The sequence below is a fragment of the Lasioglossum baleicum genome, chromosome 15 (genome assembly GCF_051020765.1).
Source record: "Lasioglossum baleicum chromosome 15, iyLasBale1, whole genome shotgun sequence".
In the NCBI taxonomy this organism is placed as follows: Eukaryota; Metazoa; Arthropoda; class Insecta; order Hymenoptera; family Halictidae; genus Lasioglossum; species Lasioglossum baleicum.
Window position 1 is genome coordinate 1,165,400 of NC_134943.1, and position 25,447 is coordinate 1,190,846.

Sequence of the window (25,447 nt, forward strand, 5' to 3'; positions counted from 1 at the left end):
TCACCGATCGCCGGATCTTCGGTACCCTGCTATTTCAATATCTGTCGAACCAGATCGTCGAGTGGGACATGTCGCTACAGCTTGTTTTTGAAAGACGAGCCCCGAGGTTACCGATCGGAATAATGCTGGATCAATACTGTCGATTCCAATCTGCAGAATATGCTACTGTATCAAGTAGTATCAAGTATATAGGTCAGACACGAGCAACGAATGGTTCCATACAGTTGGAACGCTCCGGATTGCCCCCGAGGGCAACGCCGCGGGCCAAATGACGTCAAAGAAAAGATTCGCGAGCTCGACTGGAGCCACGTGCTCCATAAGGCAAATTGAGTGCATGCATGATGGATATGCAAAGTAATTGAATCCTGTTTCGACACTGATTTAATGCCTTTCGAAATAACGCTACTGGTTAATTGTTTAAATAATTGTATAATGATTTACAAAACACACTTTTTACCATTTCTTTCGCGATTCCGACTGCATTTGCAGGCTATCTACTAAACTCATTCTTTTACATCTGTAAAAACGTTATTCTGATCTCAGAATAAAATCATTTTCTCAAATGTCTTTATAATTTCGAAAGTTAATAATGTTTGTTGGTCATAAATTAATCACGAATTATCGGATGCTTTGCACATCACATTTTTTAAATATCGATTACGCATTTTTATGGAATGACTATCGACAAATTTCATAAAATATTGCATGAATATCGATCATTTTATTACGCGTCAAACGGGTATTGATAGCTTCATGAAGTGTCACTTGGCTATCGATCATTTCATTAGGTATCAAACGGGTGTCAACAGCTTCGTAAAGTATCAAACTATCATAATGCAATTCTATAAAATCGATTTCGGAGTTTCTGAAATTTTGATACCTTTCGACGCTTTTCATAGAGTACGTTGATACACTCTAGTTGCATCACGCCCTCTTTTGTAGCTTCGAGAGACTCGAGATAACTTGACTATTATTTATTTAACAAATGGGATCACACATAAGTCTGTGTCCTTTCCAGTCTGCCTTAATCAAGCATGGACTTACAAACAAAACCCAGTTTAAACTGTTTAAACCAATTTTATGACATGGGAATTTTGTTAATTAATTTCTAGTTAAAATACTTCTTATTAAAAATACTTTCCTATTTTATAGAAACGGCCCACTGCTTGGTTAAACGAGTTAAGGAGGTAGACTAGTTTCCAGGATTGTAAGGGTGCGAGATGTGACCTCTCATTTCTCGATAATGCAAAGATGGCGTTTTCCCAAGCCCTCAATCACTCAGTAATCGCTCTCAAAAGTCCTATTTCTACGTTTACGTGGCGTAGTTTACATTATTCGGCAGCATGTGGTTGTCGCAGCTTTATGAAAACAGCTACATAGCAATCCCGGACTAGATTGATCTTTTATCTAGCGTTTTTGACTTCTGAAAAACCCCATCTTTGCATTACCGAGAAATGAGAAGGCGTACCCGCATCCTTGCAGTCCTGGAAAACCGAGTCCACCTCCTCAACACTTTAAAGCCAATTAATATAGGATTTTCAATAGTTGTGCTGTACCAAAAGAAAGCATATAGAAATTTTCTTTTACATTACAATCTTAAACGAAAGTATTAGATGACGTTATCGTAGGTGACTTGAGAGTTCACAATGAAAACGACTGTCGCTGTTGAAGGTTCCATTAAAAAGTGTTTAGCCATAAAGCATAGATTTTTCAAAATTATGCAATAATCACCGGTCGGTAATGTGTTAAGATGATTCAGAAAGACCTGGATGAAAAGCGCGAGACCCTTCGTGACCAATATGTCTGGGGACTCTTGTGCCTCGGTAAAAGAGACACGGGTGCTTTAGCTCCTGCTCCATTTTATAATCACGATGTATCTGTTCCATCAGGGGCACGCGGCAATTTAGTTTCCATGGGAGACCAGGGGCAAGGCTAACGCGCATGAGATAGAGCCTAAAAGGCGGCGTGACGCTGGGACCCCGGGCATCCTCTCTGTTCCGTCACTGACAGACTTTGAATTTGTGCGGAGACGCGGATGGAAAGTGACTGCTGCAGGCGCGACTCCAAAGGCCCGTTACTGTTACACTTGGGGAAGCCCGACCACCGAGGGAATAACACGTTATAGCTCCGTACGAAGTCAAGCGGAAGTACAACAAAAGTACCCGGGAAGAGAGGCTGGGTTTGACTTCCCAAGAGTCACTCCCGGCCGGGGGATATCTCTTCAAGAACGAAACGATTCCACGGTTTGCCGAGAGCATCTAATTGTAGGTATTATCAATACACTGCAGGATGTTTATGCACGGAAAATATGCAAGAAGCGTGGAAGCGGAAAGTATAGCCAAGAATACGCGTAAAATGGGCTAATATGCACGGTAAATATGCCCAGAACGTCGCGACGCGTCCGTACCGTGTATGATACAGGCTTAACACTAAACCTACCGACCATAAAAAGTGACTGATGTAAGTGACTGATAGTATTATAAAAATAACAAGATTATATTTATATTTTGTGCGATTTTTACTATAATACTAGCTTTTGCCCGCGGCTTCGCACGCATAGAAAACCGTTTAATGCCCTCGGAAATTGATATTGTTTCTCCATAAAACCTTTTAACCCCCCATTCACCCCTATAGAGTTTTAATTTTATGTTATGCCGCCATCTTAGATTTCAAACCCCCTTTTCATCCCTTAGGGTGAAACAGGTTAAAATGCCGAAACAGGTTGTTTGATTAATTATATCAAAGAGCATTAAGACCAAGTTTCAAGCAAATCCGACCACGAACAAAATATTCCGCATACAACCGTTTCAACCCCTTTTCACCCCCTTAGGGGTTGAATTTCGAAATATCCTTTCTTATCGCTTGTACAGATCATGAAGGAAACCTCTGTACAAAATTTCAGCTTTCTAGGTCCAAGAGTTTAGCCTGGGCGTTGATAGGTGAGTGAGTCAGGACTTCGTTTTTATATACATAGATATACTGGAGTCAAAAAATATATTCAATAAATTCCCACGAGAATACCTGTACAATTTCAATAATTGTCAAACAGAAAATCTAAAATGGGTCATTTGACCCCTCGTGGTAGGTTTAGTGTTAACATATACGATATTTTCTGCGAGACGATATCGAGTAATATTTTTACTTCCATTACGTACAGTATGTGTTTTAAATTTTCGTTACAGGCACAGATAAAGAAGTTGAAAAAATGACTTTCACTTTCTCCTTCGCAACTGCGAGTAATTTTTTCAAAATTTCGTTTACCCGTTAATTAGTAAGCTATGTCTTCTCGCATATTAAGAAATTTCAACTCGTTTGGTTGAATTTTAATTTTTGCCAGGAGTTGTATTTATTACTGTTCGATATTTTGTTCAATCTTGAAATCCTTACGATTTTTCGTAAGAACGCGTTGAACACAATTTTTCTAAGATTAATGGATAATACCTATAGTTTCTCTCAATGAATATTTGATACATAGTTTTTTTGCATATGCAGTGGTCCATATTTACGAAGTGAAAACTCTCAGGGTCTAAAAATCCCATTTTCTGGGACATCGATTTCAGAAAAACCTTATGTGTCCGGCACAAGGGGAACTCCCAATTGAATAAGGCCATACTTAAAATACTCTGTTGAGCACTGCTGGGCACAATTGCACAATGCAATAAAGAGAAGAGTTCAAAAACGGAGAACTCGATGGATACAGTACCTGCTCGACAGACAGAGGAAGAAACTTCTGATAAACTCGCGTTGCAATACTAATATTTCCAAAGTTAGATACAGTTTGCTATACATATTGTTTGTTGTTTATGTTATAAAAGCCCGAAGAAGTGTACACTGGCGGTGATAGGTACAATTCGGTATTTAGTTCTGTTGCTCGATCACCATGAACGCATTCACCCCAAATGCACACAGCTCTGTATTTATTTACATTTCCAACAGACATTATTATACAATTAAATAATTAATCGGGAAGCTGACCTGTTTGATTTCCGAAATACATTTCTACAGTGGAAAACTAATATTGAGTTTTGAACGATAATATTTAAAAGAACGGAATGAAAATGTGGGTAAACGTTGCATTGCTTTTGAAATATCCTGCTCGATTCCCAGTGTGTACAATCCTCCGTAAAATGTACAATTTATTATCGTATTTTAACATTTTGCATAAATGTTTATAAGATTTTCATTTCGAATAATGAAATTTGAATTACTGTCATGAACTTTTGTAACTCCACGATGAATAATGGGGTTCATGAAAACGGTGGCGTTTATGAAAATATGCAGCTGGCCATAAATATATTATAAGATTTTATAATTTACTTCTTTCATGTCGCGGGTTTTCTATATATTCGCGTGATTAATAAAACACTGCAATCGTGCACTACAGTGCCATTGAAAAAATATTCTTCTTGTTAAAATAAATCGAATAATATTCTTCTATATCAGATTTCGTTTCCCGGAGAATCGATTTTGAATGTTCCACGGCTACCTACGAGATTCGGTTTTGCTACCAGCTATTTCTGCTTGGAATAATGTTTGCACTTCAGAATTGCCATTGGAATCGCCTTCTTGTTACGATAAAAATCTGTGAAATTTGTTTAAAACATAACTTCACACAAACTGCGTACAAATGGCTTAGCTCGTTATTTTCTATTCGTATTTATTCATATTTTTTGTAACATTGTTAACATTGTTTTAAATATCAGTCGTTTATTAAAAATATACCGTCAAAGATAGATAGTAGACATAGTTCAATAAGAATAAGGCATAATTAATTTGATGCATCGAAAATATTGTGGAGGTAGAAACGACAAGCATTGGTCAGACACATTGTACTGTATACAGTGAATCCGTCGAAAAATTGCCTGTATTTAAACTGTGATAATTTTGTAAAAAATAATCGCAGAACACTAAATTTGGACTCATTTTGAAGCTGGAAGCATTTAGTTTCATAACCCGTTGCACATTTTATCGCTTGATTTTTCCCATGATGTAACAAATGGGAAGCTAACCACACGTTTTTTCTAAAAAAATGCTGTACATTCAAACGGGTGTGAAATTTTTGAAAATTTTTTTTTATGACTGAAACTACCATAGATTTAAAGATTGAAGCTTCCTCTTTACAACGATATCTTAAAACTTGATGTACCATTTTTATCAGTGGTTTTACTAAACTTTGAATGAGAGAAGTATCAACAACTTTACAGTAATATTAATTTCACCGTGATAGCTTTACAAAACCAAACTTCTACTCCATTTTTGTGCCATAAAACAGTGAAAAAAATTGCACATCAATCTTTAATAAGTCGTGAAAAAGAGGCTTCAATCTTCAAGTCTATGGCCATACTGTAAAAACAGTTTTACACAAACATCTTCTATTGAGTCAATGGAAATTGTGTGAATGATCGAACTTATCCCTAATCTGGTATCATACATTCTTTCATCCTTTCCAGTAACACTGCTTATAAACTATTTGGATGTCAACTAAAACAAAATCAAGCTGTTAATAGCACACGCCAGCTTACCGTTGAACCGCGGCTGAATGTTTGCGTGCAATGAATCCGCTGCTCGGTTTTATATTTAACAATTATAAATATTTCTCCTATCGGTCTCGTAATAGTATCCGCTATCCAGTTCGAAAACGGATCAGTTTCCAATGGAAAATCGACGGTATGGTTTCCTCGTTGAAATTCAGGCTCAACCGAAGCAGCAGGTTCTCCTGCACATGGAAAAGTTTAGAAGCGCGCTCTAATGAAAAGTCAAGTCCAAAATGTTGCAATGAAAATACGGGTCTAGAAATTTTTACACAGTGAAATTTACGATACGAAACCACTGAAGCCTTAAAAGTTAATTCATTACTTTTCGGTTTTAGTAGACGCGGCTTATAATTCAACGCTGGATCCTCCGAACAGACTGAAATTATTGAATTCGTTTTTAATCATTTTTTAATGAAACTTTTATCAGCATGTGGATTTTAATAAATTTGGAAGATATTTCTATCGATCATCGTGATGTGATCGAACAAGCGCCAGTTCACTTGCCGAAGTTTGCCTAATCCGTAAATGTTATCAATTAAGATTCAACGTTTTTTAGTGTAAAGGTCTGGATATATGGTTGTTATACATAGATCACATTGACATACAAAATTTTAATATGAGAGGAGGAATATTATTAAAACCTCATTAAGATTTTTATATAACATACTAGTGCATTTGAATATAGTTAATTTGCATAATAATTAAATTCAGTGATAAAAATTTTATTCTATTTAAATTTTAGTTTTTGATAATTCGAAAATAAATTTTGTTCAGCTAATTGTGGCATTGGAACCACTGTATCAAAAGTGTTGACACACATTCAGACCCGACTGTAGTAGTATGAATTTTCTTCGGACGGAATCATTGATAACGCAGCAACAATTCGAACGGCGCACAACGAGGAACTCGCGCGCGACCAACGTCATAGAATATACGTTTCAATTTTCTCCTCGAGCGGCGCCGGGTAACCTTTGTTCGTCCCGAAGAAAATTAACTTCGTTAAAACACCGACGCTCGGTGAAACAACGGTTCCAGAACAGAGCGGCGCGAGATTAATTGAGAATACAGCTTTGAGACTACAAGATTGACTCGGTGATCCGCGCGCGAGCTGCAGGTAATGCCGAAAGCAGACTGTAAGCAGACTTTGAAGGACCGCTAGGCTTATAGGATCCCGAGGGAAATAGAATCTCAAGGTATCGCGGAACCGACGTAACTCGGCTAAGTCGAATATAAATACATGTACGCCCCCGCTCTGCTCGATGTGTCTCTGCGAAGCCGTTACTTCCGGAAGAAACGCCGAGGAAGTGAAAAAAGGAAGCCGGCGAAGTAAGGAAAATTGGAACCGGATCCCAATCTTGTTAAGAATTTCGGCTTATTCGCCGGAATTCGTACGTGAAACCTTTTCTTTAAATGTTAAAAGCGACATCGTTGCATTCACATCACTGGATGATATTACGTTGTTGCATGTTAAGTGTTTCATTTTAGAATGGGAACATTACGAACCGTTTTGATCAAGACATACATGCTATCAAGTACAGTCTCCAGGTTTATTGTACATCAATTTAGAGGTACACAGCTAATCTCTAAGGTCCTGTGTCTTCGGGTTTTATTTATTTTATATTTTTATATTTTTTATTTACTTCATTTGAATGTCAAATAAAGTTTATTTCAATGTGAATCAATGTATTCTAAGTCTAGAGGTAACTATGTTTTTTGTATCAAACCGTACAATTCATTGAATAAAATTTGTTAGACAAAATGATGTTCTAATTTATTATTGGAAAGAAAATTGTCCGTATCGATTGCAAGGAAGAGAAACTAAATTGAATGTTATATCTTCCCTTAATGATTTGAATAGAGGAGAAATCATATCGACATGTTCATTGTTTCAAATTTTCCAATAATCTCGAATTTCATCTGCTCAATTTTCTATAAATGCATGAAGGCCCGCAGTTTATTTATTATTATAGCAATAAAATTTGTTAAATCATAGTCTCGTCCCATAAATTAATATGAATATTCCAACAAATCACACGAATTAAATATACGTGAGATTGTCGTGTATTTTTTTTTTATATGAGTGAGAAAATAATGTATTTACGATAACGTTACGTGACGTTTAGTCAAAAGGTAATGATGAATGTACGCACTGTACGTCGATAGAGATGACAATCTTGTAAATGATAAACGTGAACGACCACAAAATTCCATTTCTACCTAATACGATCCAAAAACTCGTTATTTGTTAACGGAATGTACTGATTATAATGGTGCTCACTTAAAAATCCGGAAATGTTTCTGCGATGCTTTGTGTCTTTTGTAAAATATGCGATTAGTCTGCTAATTGCGTTGTAATTTTGATAATCATAGTAACTGTTTTTTTTTCTTTGCACTGGCTCAGTGCAAAGTAACATAAAAAAATGTTGTAATTGTTGCAGTATTGTTTCTAGGACAGATGAATTTGCGAAATTACCTGGCAGCATCGCTATTCCAAAATGTTAGCCAGAACAATTTTCGCCATATTCGATAGGAAAGAGGAACACAAATTTATCTGACAGTTTCAAGTAGCGGATTTCTGCCCGTCGATTTTCAAACTTCAATCGAAATTCTGACGGGTATACAAACACCGTATAAATATTGATTTTCCGCCGACCGTTTATTTGATCACGTGATGTGCATTATTACCAGTTTCACCTGCTAACGACGGTTTGTTGAAAGAGGTTTGCTGATAAGCTGATTATCAATGTTCCACGCGATACACATTTATCGAAGCAATTATCGCATCGCCTTCTTACTTTGATTTTCAAAAAGGATATAATTATTGTTTATCACGAACGAAAACAATCGTTGATTTCCAATCACTTGACCATTAAAAGTGGTATTGTTTACTATTAAAACGGTACCAGAAACAAAAATGTATAATCAAGTGGTATTACATGATAATTTAAGAAGAAGGTTTAACCCTTAGCACTCCGAAACATTTTTCAAATTTGTTGCCAACAAACTTAATTTAAACAATTTATTCGTCAAGATTAGAGTTGTAACTGATCGACACGCGTGATTAGTAAAATTGTAAAATTGTGAAAAACAGTGGTTTTTATAATTCAAAATAAAACTTCTTAATGGAAAACCCTGTAGTATGTACGAATAGGAATTGCGTGACTTTTCTCCCTGGTGAACGTACGGGGATTAAGAACGAGAATCGAACGAGTCTAAAGGAAAAAAGAAAAAATTCAATATTTCGAAGTAAAACAGCGATCCGTTGAAAACACGCCAAGCGTAAATAGTGAAGCGTGGATTCGGCGAAGGCTGGAAAAAATCCGCGGGAAGCGTCATCGATTTAACGAGTATTCCTCGGAACGTCGATAAATGGCGAGCGTGCACAGCGTTCGGGTCCCCTAGGGGCGGTCGCTTTTCCTTAAAGGGCATCGAATCGGAATGATTAAAAAGTGATTGCGATTTTTCTTCTTTTTCATAACAGCGAGAAGAAAAACGAAACGGCTACGGTGTGACTCCCTGCGCGCGTTCCCGATAGTACGTAATTTTAATAAATTACCCCCGGAGGATGTACGTTGGAAATTACATCGCGTACCATCACCCTCGGATTTACGAGGCGAATTTAATTTACAAATTTAATTGCGGAATACGGAGAGGGGATACTTTGAAAAAAAAAAAATACCGGGGAAACAGGAAAAGAACGTTACGCGCAGACGAGATATTGCTGACGATGAAGTAGCATTCCACAGCAATAAATCTATCGTCTCCGTCCACGGTGGAAATTAAAATCTCGAAAGACGAGAGAAGAGCGTTTCAATTATTCCGAATCTTCTTAAAAGGACAGTTTAGGACCGCAGCGATTACTGTTTTGGACGAGGTTAAGTATAAATTATTGGGTCATGATATAATCTGAATAGAACTGAATGCGAGACTCGCGCAAAACTAAATTAAATCCAGAAATTAAACTCGTTCCATTTTCGACAGATTTAACATACATTTCTCATACTTCGTATCTCCACTTGTGTCGTTACTTTAGTTATTTAATCGTATCTAAAGAACTTCGTGAAATAAAAAGGTAGGCACCTTGATAAAAAATTGTGTGAACATTTTCAAATTTCTCCTTAAGTATTCCAACAAATATTGTCAATGGTATAGTAGAATTTATACGAACTGCAAAACGTGCAAACATATAGGTTTGAAATCATGTTAGATGAAATTGTAACAATTTCATTTAATATCAACTATTCATCTGTCGCAAAAAATGTTGACATTTATCGATGTAAAATTTTAGAAGTGAACAGATTAGCATCAACAAAATACGTCGGCACTAAAGGTTGATTAAATAGAAGAAGAGAAGCTAGTTATTACTTTCTTTTATAGAGTTACCAGTGATACGATGCAACACACGTATTTCTTACAATGACTGAATACGAATTGTTAGAACAGAATCAATTCTATTGATACCATTGTAGCGCGTTCAGTTCGCAAAAACAGACCATAACTTTGAAAAAGAAGCAGAAGGTATGTGATAACATTTACAACCACTGTTGTTACTATCAATGTATACACCATAACAAAAGGTTCTATCTCTGTACCAGAATTTATGATTCAAAGGAACAAAGTGAAGTGCGGAATGCTTGAATTTGAAAAAGAAAAGTTTGTGTAAGGCCGTCCACACACGGGTCGATTGTAATCGCGTCGTGAAGTTCGTACGTCTTGCTCGTCATGTACGATTCGTGCGGCGGACGCGATTTCGTCCACACACGGGTCGATCGTCGATTTAGTCGACGCAATTCCAGTCGCATGCGATTCCCCTCCACGTGACTTCCAATGCAAATGAATGCAGAGCCACACACGGGTCGATTCGTGGTCGACTGAAATCGCGTCCGTGGCATGAACAGTCGCATGCGATTCCCCCTCCACGTGATTTCCAATGAAAATAAATGAAGAGCCGCACATTGAAATCGCCGCAATTCTAATCGCGTGCGATCGGCAGCGAAGTTGGAAAATCGCGTGGATCGTACGATTCGCGCGACTCATGGAGGTAAGTTTGTGCAGTTCATGTAATTTAAATGATTTGGCCATTATTTTTTGTAGTTTGAGTGCATTGCACTCTTCGATGTGGTCTGTGTATTTAGGTTACATAGGTTATTATTTATTTATTATCTTTTTTTATGTTATTACGCATACTAATAACATTAAAGTAAGCTTTTTATTTACATAATTGAATATAATCATGTAGGTTTATGAAAAACAAAAACAAAAGGCAAAGTAAAAAAAAATTGAAGTCACAGGGATTGATAAACTGTTGTACAATTTTCTGTGGAGTGGGAGTGTTCTTAGGGAGTTGTCTTCTCAGGTCGACTTAATCCGGAAGTATTACCACTTGGTATATTGAGCGAAGATTGAGGGAAATCTGTTGAACTTCCACCAACCTCATCTATGAGGAGCAAAGCTCTCCTTTTGTAACTCCTCAGATGAGCATTGCTCCTCATAGATGAGGTTGGTGGAAGTTCAACAGATTTCCCTCAATCTTCGCTCAATATACCAAGTGGTAATACTTCCGGATTAAATCGACCTGAGAAGATTTTGCCTTTTGTTTTTGTTTTTCATAAACCTACATGATTATATTCAACTATGTAAATAAAAAGCTTACCTTAATGTTATTACTATGCGTAATAACATAAAAAAAGATAATAAATAAATAATAACCTATGTAACCTAAATACATAGACCACATCGAAGAGTGCAATGCACTCAAACTACAAAAAATAATGGCCAAATCATTTAAATTACATGAACTAAACAAACTTACCTCCATGAGTCGCGCGAATCGTACGATCCACGCGATTTTCCAACTTCGCTGCCGATCGCACGCGATTAGAATCGCGGCGATTTCAATGTGCTGCTCTTCATTTATTTTCATTGGAAATCACGTGGAGGGGGAATCGCATGCAACTGGAATAACGTCGACCGAATCGACGATCGACCCGTGTGTCGATGGTTCATGCGACGGACGCGATTTCAGTCGAGCCGATTTCAGTCGACTACGAATCGACCCGTGTGTGGCTCTCCATTCATTTGCATTGGAAGTCACGTGGAGGGGGGAATTGCATGCGACTGGAATCGCGTCGACCGAATCGACGATCGACCCGTGTGTGGACGGCCTAACGCTGTCTTTTCAGAAACTCTTGTTCTGTATCTGAATTCTAATAAGATCAACACATTTATATTTATTACATTGTTCCACTAATTGCTTATTTTATAAACTATGTAGTAAACATTTTCAGTTATAATCGTTCTGTCAATAGATAATTTATATCAAGGCAACACCACAAACTTTCTACAAATTATTTATTCCAAGCTTGTGTTTATTGTTAAAAACACAAGAAATGTCTTTATGTTATTGTGTGTGTACAATTTCAATAAAGGAAAATAATATTTCCGTGGCGAAGAGTCTCACTTTTAAACACATTTTTATTTCTTCCATTATGTATACCTAACATTTTCGAGAACCAAAAAAAGTAGCCAAATAGTTTCTTTATCTTAGAACTAATTGTCCGAGCATTTCGTAGCTTCGATTTCGCGGAAGGCGCGTAGGAAAGCAAGTTTGATCCTGTTTAAATCGTGCGCGGAAAAAGACTGCGATTTCAATGGTCTCTAAACCATCCTGGATCTCTTCTCTTTCTCTTTACACGCACGAGTTTTCAGCGCACAAACGCAACTCCGTACGATTAATTAGAAATTCAAGTCTTTCATATTACGTTCCCGGTAGTCTAGCGGCATTATTGAATCACGGCGAGTAGTCTTTGAAGCACTTACAAGAGAATACATTCCCAAGAGGAATGGGTACCACGCCCTAGCCGTGGGGTAACTTGGACCAGAATAAACGAGAGAGATTCTGCGTGGATTACGGGAACACTTCATACTCCTATATTAGAATCCACGATAAAATTGTAGAAAGAAGTTCACCAAGTACAATCCAACAGCATTTTGTCAATTTTAAAACGATTTAAGCTGCAAACTCGTCAGTTGAAACAACGTTGATGCACTAATGTTTTGCATGTTTTAAAAATTGGTCAATTTGGAACTTTGGATTACATCAAGGTTATTTCAATTCAAAGTCATTTGTTTTTTTCTGCACTTTCAAATATCAAAACAAAAATATGGGATTCTGGGTAAAAAACACGAAGGGACCTTGAAATAGCATTGAAAAGTTACCCACTCTGCACCCAATACTGGATTAGTCACGTGGCGCATCGTGACACATGCATGACAGAGACGAAACGTGTCATGTGATAGCGTCGTAAAAGAGGAAGATAGTAGTGGGGATGCAAGTTTTAATTTGGCGACTCTGGTTCGGATAATCGAGGTTCTACTAAATCGTCAATTAAAGAAAATGGATTCTAAAAATCGTCAATTACTCAACAAAATGTGACAAATAGGTTAGTAAAAGTTTTATAAGAACGATTAAAAACAGACAAGTCTTGTCGTTGAATTAGTATTGCCTCGCCAATATATGTATGTATGTATGTATCTAATCCAGTATCACGTTAGATAAGAGATTATTGTATTGAATACAAATGGTGTGGTAAATAATAAAAATAATCAAAGATTGTTCCTTTCATTGAAAATGAGATAGAATATAGTTTCTGCGCAGTCCAATTTTCATTTATCGCTAGACTGCGGATCTTCATGCAAAATAAAAATGTTCTGCATTGATTGTGAGCAGCAAGAGTAAAATAAAAATTGATTTCATCCCTTAATGATGTTGTTGCATTAAAAACAACGTTACCACATTCCTAAATTTTTCTTCACCCAGACAATTTCTTGATATTGCTATGGAATGTGAATGAATATTTTTCTAAACATAATAAGGTTAACCCAATTATCGTTCACCGTTTCTTTTTCTTTATCCAGCATGTGTGCTGCGTTTCAACGATGCAATGCTCATTGTTGCAAGTGAAACCAATGAAACTTTTATAGTTACCAACGAAAACGTGGCGCAGTTGGTTTTAGTCTCATGTTTCTTTCCGCTGATTCCAGTAGAAAATAAGTTCGGAAACTCTAAGTGGAAACAATCAACGTACATTTAAAGTTTCCGGTCGACTGATAAATAATGCGTTAATAGCTGCAATTCTCGGAATCGCCGGGAATATCGTGCCACGTCAGTAAACACATTTCTTGGGGTGGTGCGGCGTTGTATTACTCTTGTATTAGTCATATTTCACTAGTCCATAGTTTTCCAATCATTTTTGGCTCACAGCCCCCTTTCACAGGAGCTCTCTGTGAAGAGCGTGTGCTTTCAGCTATGCGAGTGAGGATACGAAGCAGTATAACAACCTAAAATACTTAAACCTTGTTGTTCACATACGTTTACAAGTTATTAAATTATATAAAACAGAGTAGTCGATTTTCTACTGGAAATCATGGTTTCGAACAGACTTTAAAAATACAAGTGTATACGTAATTCGCAATTTTTAGAACATTCATATTAATTTATGAATTCAAACTATGGTTTCATAATTTCATGATTTTCAATATAAAGATACATTAAAACATTTTTACGAATCAAATTGATTCGATAAAGGGTCTATTTGATACAAAAAACTATGACTTCTAGAAGTAACTATGTTTTTTGTATCAAACCGTACAAATCATTGAATCAACTTTGTTAGCAAAAATGATGTAATTTATTTTTATACGAATAAATTCATATGGATGTTCGAACAAATTACACGAATTAAATATACGCAAGAGTCTTTAATTTCTATTATTCTATTAACTGGATAAGTAACTAATAATTGGACAGAATAAATCAGAGAATTTTTATTGTGCTTTATATTTTATCATAGGTGTTTAGTTCGTGATTAAGCTCCACTCTGCTTCTAAATGTTGTTTTAATATTGAACATTTGCAGCAGGCATCTAAAGTTTTCTATGTCGCAAAATGTAACTTTAGTTTATCGAGCAACATACGAAAACCCTTGCTTCGCCTAAACGGTTAATACGGTACGCTATTCAGCGTCGATTGTCCTTGAGAAGTGCACCAGTATACATACGTTATTAAATTCTCACGCTCCGTCAGGATAAACTCCGTCGACGGTATTCATGTCGGTTCGGCCGGTTCGGCCAGAAAAGAATTAATTGACAAACTTAGAGGCTTGTAAGCTGCAAGATATTATTATTGGATCACGGCGAGTTGTATACCCTGAGAAGGACCTACAACCGACAATTCCCTCGGGGTAATCGGGGCTACAGGAGTAACGTGCCTGAGTAGTTGAACTGAAATAAACGAGGGAGATTCGTCGTGGGTTACGGGAATAAGGTTTAGTTTCTAGGTATACATGACGCAATGGCGATGCACAAAATGGAGTAGACTCTAGGAGTACCTAGTCACCTCTGTTATCACGTAACTATTTGGTTGGTCCATAAGTTTGTGCGGTTTCTTATTTCGCATTAATATGTATACACAGTTGCCAAAAAGAAATTTAAATAATACGATACCACAAGTTTTACGTGATGGAATTTCAAAGCAGCAATGATGTTTGTTAGAAATATCAACAGTTTATATAAAATCATTAAAGCAAGAAAACTATAGGCAAGTATATAAAATTAATAGAAAAATCTATGTGAACAAAAGTAATATTTTTAAACTTTAACAAATACTTTATTAGCTGCAATATTGCTCAGGACCTCTGTACAAATCGTAGGCTCTTGGTATACTTTGCTTTTCGAACTTTTAGTACACATGTACCAATTTTTAAAAATGAAATAACCATATCTTTATGAAACTCCGTACAAAACCTATTATACATGTGACCTATAGTTACGAATTTTCAGAGACTGACGTCACCAACATTGGAGTAATTATTCCCAGAGGAGTCGAGCAATTCCTCTCGGATAACTTACGCACGATATTTCATGAATGATTGAATCAATCAAATTTAAATTTCTGGGGTATGTTCCGTGCATACGTCGTCAACTCCGGAACTGCGGTAAATGCACATACATAAACTTGTATTAATGTTTATAATTTTCAAAATGGTTTAAGGATGAACATCAATATGCTATCTTGTTTTGATTTTTGTAGTTTAAGAACTAATTACTATTTTATGTTGATTAAAAATTATTGTCTACCTCTACCTTCCCCTTCTACGAGGATATTACCCACGCTGTCGCACTGACCCGGTGACGTGGTGACGCGTTTCGTCTCTGTCGTATATGTATCACAATGCCACGTGACTAATCCGGTACTGGCAGAGAGAGGGTAACTATTTCCCCTCAATTCGAGTCAATTCCTCCGATCTGGCGAGGCATTAAGACTTTCAATGCGTCAGTTCTGGAACTGACTTAAACTTTCAATGCGTTTTTGATGATCTAAAACTCGCCCCAACGCGAATTCTTTTAATTTTTTTTTGTGAAATCTAAGTATAACATCTCTGGAAATCACTTTTCTGAGATAAATACATTTTTTTCTCAAAAATTTTGAGCCCATATCGCTAGGTCTGTTTGTCACTAAAAATGTTAACACTAAACCTACCAACACCGGTCAAAATGACCGGTTTCAGGTTTTTTATTTTAAATTATTTTGTTGTTTCTCGATCGTAAATATTTGATGAAAATTGATATATGCTCTCGGCGCACACCATGGAAAACAGTCACTCAATTACACTCTTTTAAACAGTTATTTATACATAGCAAGTATGTTTTTTCTAAAAGCTTCACTACAATCAGTGTTTTTTCCCTTGCTAAATTTCCATTATATTCTTTTATTATACAAGACGCAATTCTCTTGATAATGATTCAAACCCGGATCGAAACGTTGAGAAGTTAATTATTGCAAATTTCCTTTGTCCGTATTACTGATCGAAACCGTGCGCCGAGAGCATATATCAATTTTTATTTTAAAATTAGAAAAATAAAACTGATTTCATAAGAAACGATTGTACACATAGATATCTTTAGTAGTGCATGTATTACGATAGGAACCGCACAAAGTCTAAATAAAATCAATCTTGTCATTTTTATAAGGGAACATGTACCTTTTAAGGCTCGGTAGGTTTAGTGTTAATAAATTGACAATACATTAACAGCAATATGTATTTATAGGTGTGCAAAGCTTTACAAAGCTCTTTTCGTTGAAAAGGATCCACAAAATGGACCATCAAAGCAACGGAAGAAATAAAATATCATAGTCCGCTCAAAAATCTCGCCTAGAACCTCGAATATCTCTTATCAATTCCTGCTCGTCTATCGGAGCTGTTGAATTCTTTTAGGCAGGCCGAGCACTGCCGATGAGTGATGATCTTCACTTTTTAAATATCGGAATTCTTCGGTAGTTCTGATCGTTGAGATTTTCGATACCCACACCCTGCAGCACGGATACCGATACTGATACAATATTAGTGCGCATTAAAACTTCGTTGAAGCATTGTTAGCGAATTGTTGGAATAATTTTTGCAGAAGAATTCTTACACCCGAAAACCCCAACAAGAACAATATATAACAAAGTTTTCCCACTTCAGTAACCACCTAAACTTCTACCGGCGTGTCGGTGAATGCATCAACTTGCTTCAGTATGCAGATGAAAATTAATTGTTAGCTGTAAATACGCGTACACGCTCGTGTGCTACTTCGTGATGGATTTGGAACACTGGCATCTAGTAAGTAACAATTTCTTGCTAATGAAAATTTATACCTAAAGAATATAGTTTTAATTTCGTTTTTAAAAATAAATTAAAGTATAACGCATTCATGCAACTGCTTAAGAAGACTGTCTATGTATACATATAATTTTATGTGGCAGTGAATGTATTTTAAATCTATAAAAAAATTGTTTAACAAAAACTCCTTACCGTTCACTTACTGCTATTGAACATACATTTGTACAGTTTTTTTAAACAATTTTTTGATCATGTTATGCGGGTGTCCACTATATGCAAAATTTAAATAAATCTTAAATGCGGATCTTTATGCATTTATGGCTCCCGAAAATGTTCAAAAAATGAAATGTAACAGAGTTTCGTACGATTTTTATTTATTTCAGATCTACAAAGGCTACTACCACTGAAAACAAGATTTTATTTGATTCCACTTTCTTAAAATTCCTCTACAAAAATTGAAAACTGCAAAAACATCCGCTGTCTATACATATATAACATATCGTAGTTTGTTTAATCAGCCACTTCTAATCCACTTAAAGAAATGAAATCAATCTTGAAATCTTCTCTACAATTTTATACAGAAAAAAATCTATTCGCAGCCGTTGATAAACGATAATTTATAATAATAGTATAAATAAAAGAAAATTGCAAAAAGTACTAATACTTTTGCATACACCTAATACATGCAGAATTGTTTAGTTTCGATTTGTCCTTACGTCTTTATCTATACTCATTTTAGTTCTTCCATTTATTTCGGGAGTATTTTATTAACTTGGATTACATAATAAAACACCAGCGTCTCTCATTAAGTGCTGTTCGATGTTAGGTCACTTCCGCTTACACGAACTTATCAGCGTAGCATTCTTGCTTGATTCAAGAGCTTAAAAGCACCGGGAACAGGCGCGATGGAAACATCGTTCTCCGCAATCAATCTCGGTCCAGGTGGAAAGCTTTCGCCCCCCCCCCCCCCCGCCCCCACCCCGGGGGACATATTTAGATCGTAGAACGACAACAATTAATTTGATTCCCGATGACGATCGATATTAGAGCGTTAATTAAAAGTGCTAATGAGAGACGGGAAATTCGACTGACAGGGGCAACTCGGTTATCGCGTTATCATGGTTTATCACGGATCGAGAGGAGGGAATTTAAGATGGCCCAAAAAGTAATTATCGGTTCCCGTTAATGTTAGATCTCGCGGCGCTGTGCGGCGGTGGCGGCGGCTGTACTTTCATCCCTGCCACCGTTATTGGAAAGATAATGGGGACGGAACGGAAAGAGATAAAAAGGAACAGAGATGATAAAAATGGAGAGAGACAGAGAGAGAGAGAGAGAGAGAGAGAGAGAGAGAGAGAGAGAGAGAGAGAGAAGAGAAAGTGAGAAAAAAACGAAGTGACAAGAAAATTCGGTATTTTCAGTGCACACGATAGGTAGTCGAACGTCTCGGCGCCGCTGGTCGGAAGGTATTATTGACTTCCGTGTTATCGTACGCGGACCGTGATGTAGCATGTTGGCGCAGTGTAACAGCCTTCGCCGGACGTAATGCAGAATTCGAGATTTCCGTTATGCAGTGGCCGAAAAGCACGGAAACTCGAGTACATCCGCGGATTAGCATAAACACTGTTGTCTTTCGAGGATTGAGTAGCAGCTGCGGAAGATTTGATCTAGCCTGTAGAAACAGGGTTAAGCAAAGGGCAAAGAGTGTCTGCAGCGTCTAAAAGACTATGGAATCGTTGCCACGGCAGCAGTCTAACCGGCAGTATTTTATTGTTGTCGCGTTTTCACTGTTTCAGAGTATGACGTGGACATCTGTTGCTTTTACTAGGCTGTGTCTTTGCGATCTCATGACAATCTAGGCCCTTGGCGCATTAGGGTGTTGGTCAATTCAACGAGGTACGGTCATTTCGGGAAAGATTCACATTTACAGCTTGTCAAATCTAGCTGTGCGGCTGAATGTCCCCCGCAAGGGGAAATCTTTGTATTTGTTTGCCCATTCCTATGTTTTGGTCAGCCGCACAGATAGATTTGACAAGCTAAAGTAAAAACTTCTTACGTGCTCAGAACTTCACACGAAATATTTTTGTAAGTGGTAATTACAACTGTTATTAGTAGGCTGCGGATGTTTATGCAATTTGCAAATTCTGTAGACGAATTTTAAGAAAGCGGTATATCAAATAAAATCGTGTTTTCAGTGGTAGCAGCCTTTGTATAGATCTGAAACAAATAAAAATCGTACTAAACTCTGTGTCGAATTTTATATTATAGTGTTTGCTGTGAAAATCTTGAGGAGCCATAAATGCATAAAGATTCGCAGTCTAGTTATTAGTAATTATTAGTATTTATCACTATGTAGATCACATACCACTTTATTGCAAACATCACCAGTAGCTGTATCACCATTTTCAAGTAAATGAATATCTCCAAATTCAGAATCCATTTTTTTTTTATCATTACACTTTTTGATCAATTTCGGCATTGTGAAACCGTACAATTCGAAATTTCGAAGCTTGAGTTTCATCATACTACCAATAAAGTTATAACGTAACTGAATACGGTATATAATATATGATTAACTGTTTCTTACGATTAGTAGACTCAAGTAGTTAAATGTTTGTAAATAATCAATAAATTCTGAAGATAGGGCTACAAGACACTTTAGAAACTTCAAGACATTCTATGGATAAAAAACTTGATCAGAATGTTACGTTCTAAAATCTAATCTTGTACTGTAACCTTAAAATGTGGTTTCTGTTTTATTTTTAAACCAGGCACAAAGTTTCGCGATCATCTAACAATATTTTTCGGATGAAACTGTTTTTACCATCGAAATTTAGACTTTTACCAGCCAAAATTTCCGTCGGAATTCATGTTTGATCCCTTTCGAGTCTCCCAGAGTCTTGTATCGTATTGGTCCATGAATCGGACCTGGATCACGGACATCGGAAAAGAAACAACAAAGAACATAGCGAGACTCCGAGGTACAAGTTTCGAAAAGAACGGGTATAACATTACTGGTCCCGGTTTGTATTTTCCTGGACAGCTTCCGTTGATCCTGTAGGAACATTTGCTTCTAACTGTTCAGTGTTCGAAATAAGATTCCTTGTTTTAGCGGATAGCTTCGGGAAGCACATAAGTAGATGCGGTGGATACTATGCTAAACTAGTTTCGTATGATTCGTCACAGGGCTATTTTAACTTCATAATAGAAATGGTAAAAAGTTATAACTAGATTGCGGATATTATGATGCATTTATGACAAAAATGGGTCCAATTTCAAATAATCTGAAGTTTAAGAGAATTTAAAAACATCGATATATTCGTTTTAACTCGGTAAAATTATTAAAGAAAGAACATTTTACTTGGCCCCTGTTAGAATCGATGAACAACATTTTCATTTTGCATAAACATCCGCATAACTATGCACGCACACATAGGAAGAAATAGGTCCGATTTAAAATAATTTGAAGTTTAAGAGAATTTAAAAACATCGATATATTAGTTTTAACTCGGTAAAATTATTAAAGAAAGAACTTTTTACTTGACCCCTGTTAGAATCGATGAGCAACATTTTTATTTTGCATAAACATCCGTATAACTATGCATGCACACATTGGAAGAATAGTAAATTTTGATGCGGCATTACGCGAAATAAAAGTGACATTATTTTATTTAGAACATAATGTTTTGTCGAGAGTCGTTTACAATTTGAATGCCCCGCTCTTGCGCATTATCTATTATTTAGTTAACTTGGCATTCTCTCGTTGCCCACTATCACGTCATCAATTGTTGAGTACTATTGTCTAGCACCGCATTTGTAGCGTGGCCGATGATCCTCGAGTATCTATTGCCAGCTATTTGTAGAGATTAAATTATTTAACGATACATTGTAATGGTCAATTATAAGGTTCCGTTTTATATTAATTTTTAACTCACTGCTGAAACTGCCACGATGACAATTAAAATAATTAACGTGCAGAGTAACATCGATTACGATAGAATGTTGCGATAAGTGAAGCGTGAAAAAGTGGAAACGAAGTGCAGTAATTTTCTGTCAAATACTCCTGTGGACAACTATTGTATCTCGAAGCTAATTTTAAAGTAGAAAACGATATTTTTTAATGAAAAAAAAAACTATAACCGTCTTAATGAAGTGAGTGAATGAAAGCACACGAATAATATGTACTTATACACGTAAAAATTTCAAAAAAAAACATAATGCGCTACCCATATTGACTATACTAAAAATTAAATCGGAATGCAAACTTACCAGGCGGGCGTTCACTTGCTCCTACAAAATAAAAACAAAATTATTAATACCATATTGCTATCATTGAAAGTTTGTGTATGCTATCACTTTTTAAATGCAAATGAATATTTGACAACAAGTACCATTTTCTAGTATTAATCGAAAATTGTATTTTAAACATTTTTCTAATATTAGCCGTGAGCTTTATTTTAGACCTTTGTAATAATAAAATCAAATCTCTCAAAGATCTCGTGAATTGTGCCATTGGTTGATGCCGTCTACATAAAACAAATTAAAAATGTTTCCGTTAACTCATTAATATACCCATAGATATATTATTAGGGAGATTTGATTTGGCGCATTTATCGAAAGATATTTTTCGTAGTTTTCAGCGATCTCTCCAAAAACTTGCAAACGGAAATGGTACGTAGATACACTGTAAATATACGCCGCGTTACCATAAAAATATGAAATTCTAAAAGGAATCTTTAAAAGAAAAAAAAAAGAAAAACTGTGAGCCTGGTGAAACACGGATATATCTAGAGTGCTTCTTTCGAGGATATACTGTCTGTTCTGACGTCCATACAGATGTTCCTTGTTGTAATCCAATAGTTCGAATCCTGTGTGACACATACGTACAGTAAAACCCATGATGCGAAGGGAATATGGGCTGGGGACACACATCGTGAGATCCTTAGGAATTCCGAGATTTATATCCAGTATCTACACTTTTACGTCGGGAATCGAATCAAGTCTCGAGAAATATTACACCAAACACAAACTGACGAGTCGGTTTATCTATGGAGAAATATTTATTTTATCAAGCTGCGAATGGAATTATAGAAATTGATGGAACTCTAATAAAGTCTTAGTAAGCTTTGTCGATTTTTAAAGATCATTTGTCAATTTGGAAAATTAAATTTGTAATTTGAAAAGCTAGTAGAAATTAATTCATTATTCAATTAAAAATTGCTTTCTTCTTATGAACACTGTTTTAATAGTTCTTAGAAAAAGAAAGTGAAAATACTGGAACTTGAAACTGGTTCGACTGACAGCACTATTAGCAAGAAAAAGGATTAATTAACTTAGATTCGCAAACTGCGGAAATAAAATATTCTGTTCGTTACTTTACGAAATGGAGAATTATCGGAATATCTGCAATATGATCATGCATGGTATTCGCCCCGGTGCTTCGACAGTTCGAAATAATCTGGTAAATTAATGATTAAAACCCACCGAAATGACCTGTAAGTTGAACAGTCTGTGAACTGCGGAGACAGTAACAATTTTATGGGACGCATAAACATTAGAACATAGATGCTAATGCAATAGACATGTTTACGATCTAATTTATGGAACAAGGGATGAAATAAAAACTTCTTACATCAACGAATAGCTTTACTACGCGATAAAGTAAATAAAGTCCGCGGCCATTTACTGGGCGCTCAAGTTTTTGTTTCACACTGTTCTAGTCAGTTGCATCTGTTACGATCGGGCACAGTAATTATGCAGATAACTGGAGTTCAGCTTCGGTAGCATTTCGTTCATTACTATGTAAACAATTAAAATTTTAATCAATAGTCATTTATAATATTAATACGAAAGTAGCGGATAATATAAGTTTTGTTAATGAAAAATATAGTAACCATAAAAAATATGACTGTGAATTAAAACGCTATACATATTATGTACTAATTTTAGATAAAAATTCAAAGATTTAAATGCGTTTAAAATTGAGTTAAATAAAAAAATATATAAAAAGAACAATTTAAAAACCACGCTTATATTAAAATGCAATAAAAAGGAGGAAATAATTTTTTAGACATTCGTGACTATAAATAAAAGCGTGGGGCGCTAAACCATATTGACGTAATCTTCGTGGGGGCTCCACGCTTTTATTTACAGTCACTAATGTCTAAAAAAATTATTTTCTCCTTTTTATTGCATTTTAATATGAGCGTGGTTTTTAAAAAGTTTTTCTTATATATTTTTTTATCTTCTACTTTTATTAAATTTATTACAAAATAATTGTTGACCTTCATAGTAACAAAAAATCACAGATCTCATTTATTTTGTTGGAGAAAGAATCCTGAAAATGACAATTTCTTTAGGTTCCAAGACCGAAAGCTTCCATTAAGGATTGAATGACCATGTGCAAAAACGTTCGAATTAAATTCGCACACTACGAAGAAATGTATGAAGGAAAAGAGCTTGTATGCGGAGCAAAATACGAGGAAACGTTTGTCAGCAAATAATATTTGTTAACGAAACAAAGAAATGATCGTGAATAGCTCGCGATAAAGGACCTTTGAGAGCCAACAAACAGCTTTCGGTCCCAGGAGTCCGTGGGATGCCGCGGGATCCCGCGTGTCTGGAAAGTCGAACGAAAATAAACGAGAGTGCTTCGATGTAGGTTGAGGGAATGAGGTTAAGTTCTAGGATACCGGGGGATCCTCGGTGGTGGAACAGGGCGAGTACAGACTTCGGCGAAATTTATGCCTCAGACTTCGCTCCGGTGAAATTTATGCGTCAGACCTCGATGAAATTTACCCTTCAAACGAAATAACCTCTGATATCGTCGAAGAGACGATTGAAAAGTAGTCCGTCTTTCGAGGACTTTTAATCTTTCACCGACTAACTATTTATTATGGAATATGATTACTTTGCATTCGCGGCGGATCATCCGCGAATGATCGAGAAATGTATCTGGGTTCGGTCATAAATATTACCTATCGGGAAAAGTTTGCGCGGCTTTGTACCATCCACTTTAGACAAGCATAACTTTTTTAGAATAGAACTGTACCGAACAGCGTAGCACCATTTAACTTTATACACTCCTTTAAAGGTTATCAGAGAGAAATTTATTATACGTAGTTTGCACTTTGTCTTCAAACTTTCAATTTTATTCTTCGACTAATATACAGTGAATCGGGAAAGTATTTGAACACTACGTACCCGATTCTCGAAAAATTGCGCATCGCAAGACAATAAATTTCCACTCATTTTTTAAAGCTTAGAGCTTGATATTTTTTCATAATTCAGCGACTGGGAAACTGAAGACATTTTCTTTGGCCCGAAATGTTACAAATTGGAACGTCTGTAAGAAAAATTACCATAGATTTAAAGATTGAAGCTTTCTCTTTGCAACGCCCTGGTACCTTAAAAATTTATGTGCGATTTTTTCTAGGCGTTTTATCGAACTTTGACTTATAGGTGTACCGTCTACTTTACAGTTAGTATAAATTACGCCATGAGGGCTTCACATGACCAAACGCGTTCCTCGTTTTTGTTCCATAAAACAGCAAAAAAAATCGTATTTCAATTTTTAAGGTGTTGTTGCAAAGGGAAGGCTTTAATCTTCAAATCTATGGTGGTTTCATTTGTCAGCAAAAATTTTGTAATATTCTGGAGACGTTTAAGTTTGCTGCATTTTTTGGAAAAATTCAGTTTCTCATCTACTGCATTACTACATTATGTAAAAATATTCAGCTGTCCCAGGGGGATTTTATTTTTAATAAATACAATGTAAAAATATCTTACAATTAGGGGAAAAAGAGCAGTGCTTTGCTTCAAGCTTTAAATGAGTCCAAGCCTATGGTTGTACAATCTTTTTTTACAGAACTGAAGTGTATCCAACACTGAGAAATGTATAAATAATTGAAAAACTTTAGTATGTATGTATGTACACATTGCTTTATTAATTCCCCTTAGGCCCGCCTTAGGGTTACAAATACGTTACTTTAACCTTTACTTTTTGGATCTACTTGTATTTAGTACCCCGGCACATTCTACACACTGCTCTCCGTCGTCTCATAACTTAGTGACTAGGAATTTTTTTAAATTTATACGCGTTTTAATCACTGCAGTTTTTCAGAATTCATTTTACAATTTCCTTTCGACTAGTTTGTGATAAATCCTTTAATGACATTGTTAGATATTTATCGAAATAAAGAGCAATAGAGTTAACGAGTTCGAAATTTGGTCATAGGAATCAATCACATTGCAT

At 36.1% G+C, this 25,447-nt stretch overlaps 1 protein-coding gene across 11 annotated transcripts in view; it reads right to left on the bottom strand.

Annotated features, from left to right (window-relative positions):
* The window catches only part of LOC143216303 (uncharacterized), a 491,467-nt gene that overhangs the window by 89,332 nt on the left and 376,688 nt on the right, over nucleotides 1-25,447 (bottom strand). For 7 of the 11 annotated variants that reach the window (XM_076439218.1, XM_076439224.1, XM_076439222.1 and 4 more), the window contains one exon: nucleotides 21,463-21,483. The exons of the other annotated variants lie outside the window; for them this stretch is intronic. In XM_076439218.1, coding sequence (XP_076295333.1) covers nucleotides 21,463-21,483 — 21 coding nt within the window. The remainder of the gene's footprint in view (nucleotides 1-21,462; nucleotides 21,484-25,447) is intronic. 11 annotated transcript variants of the gene reach the window in all.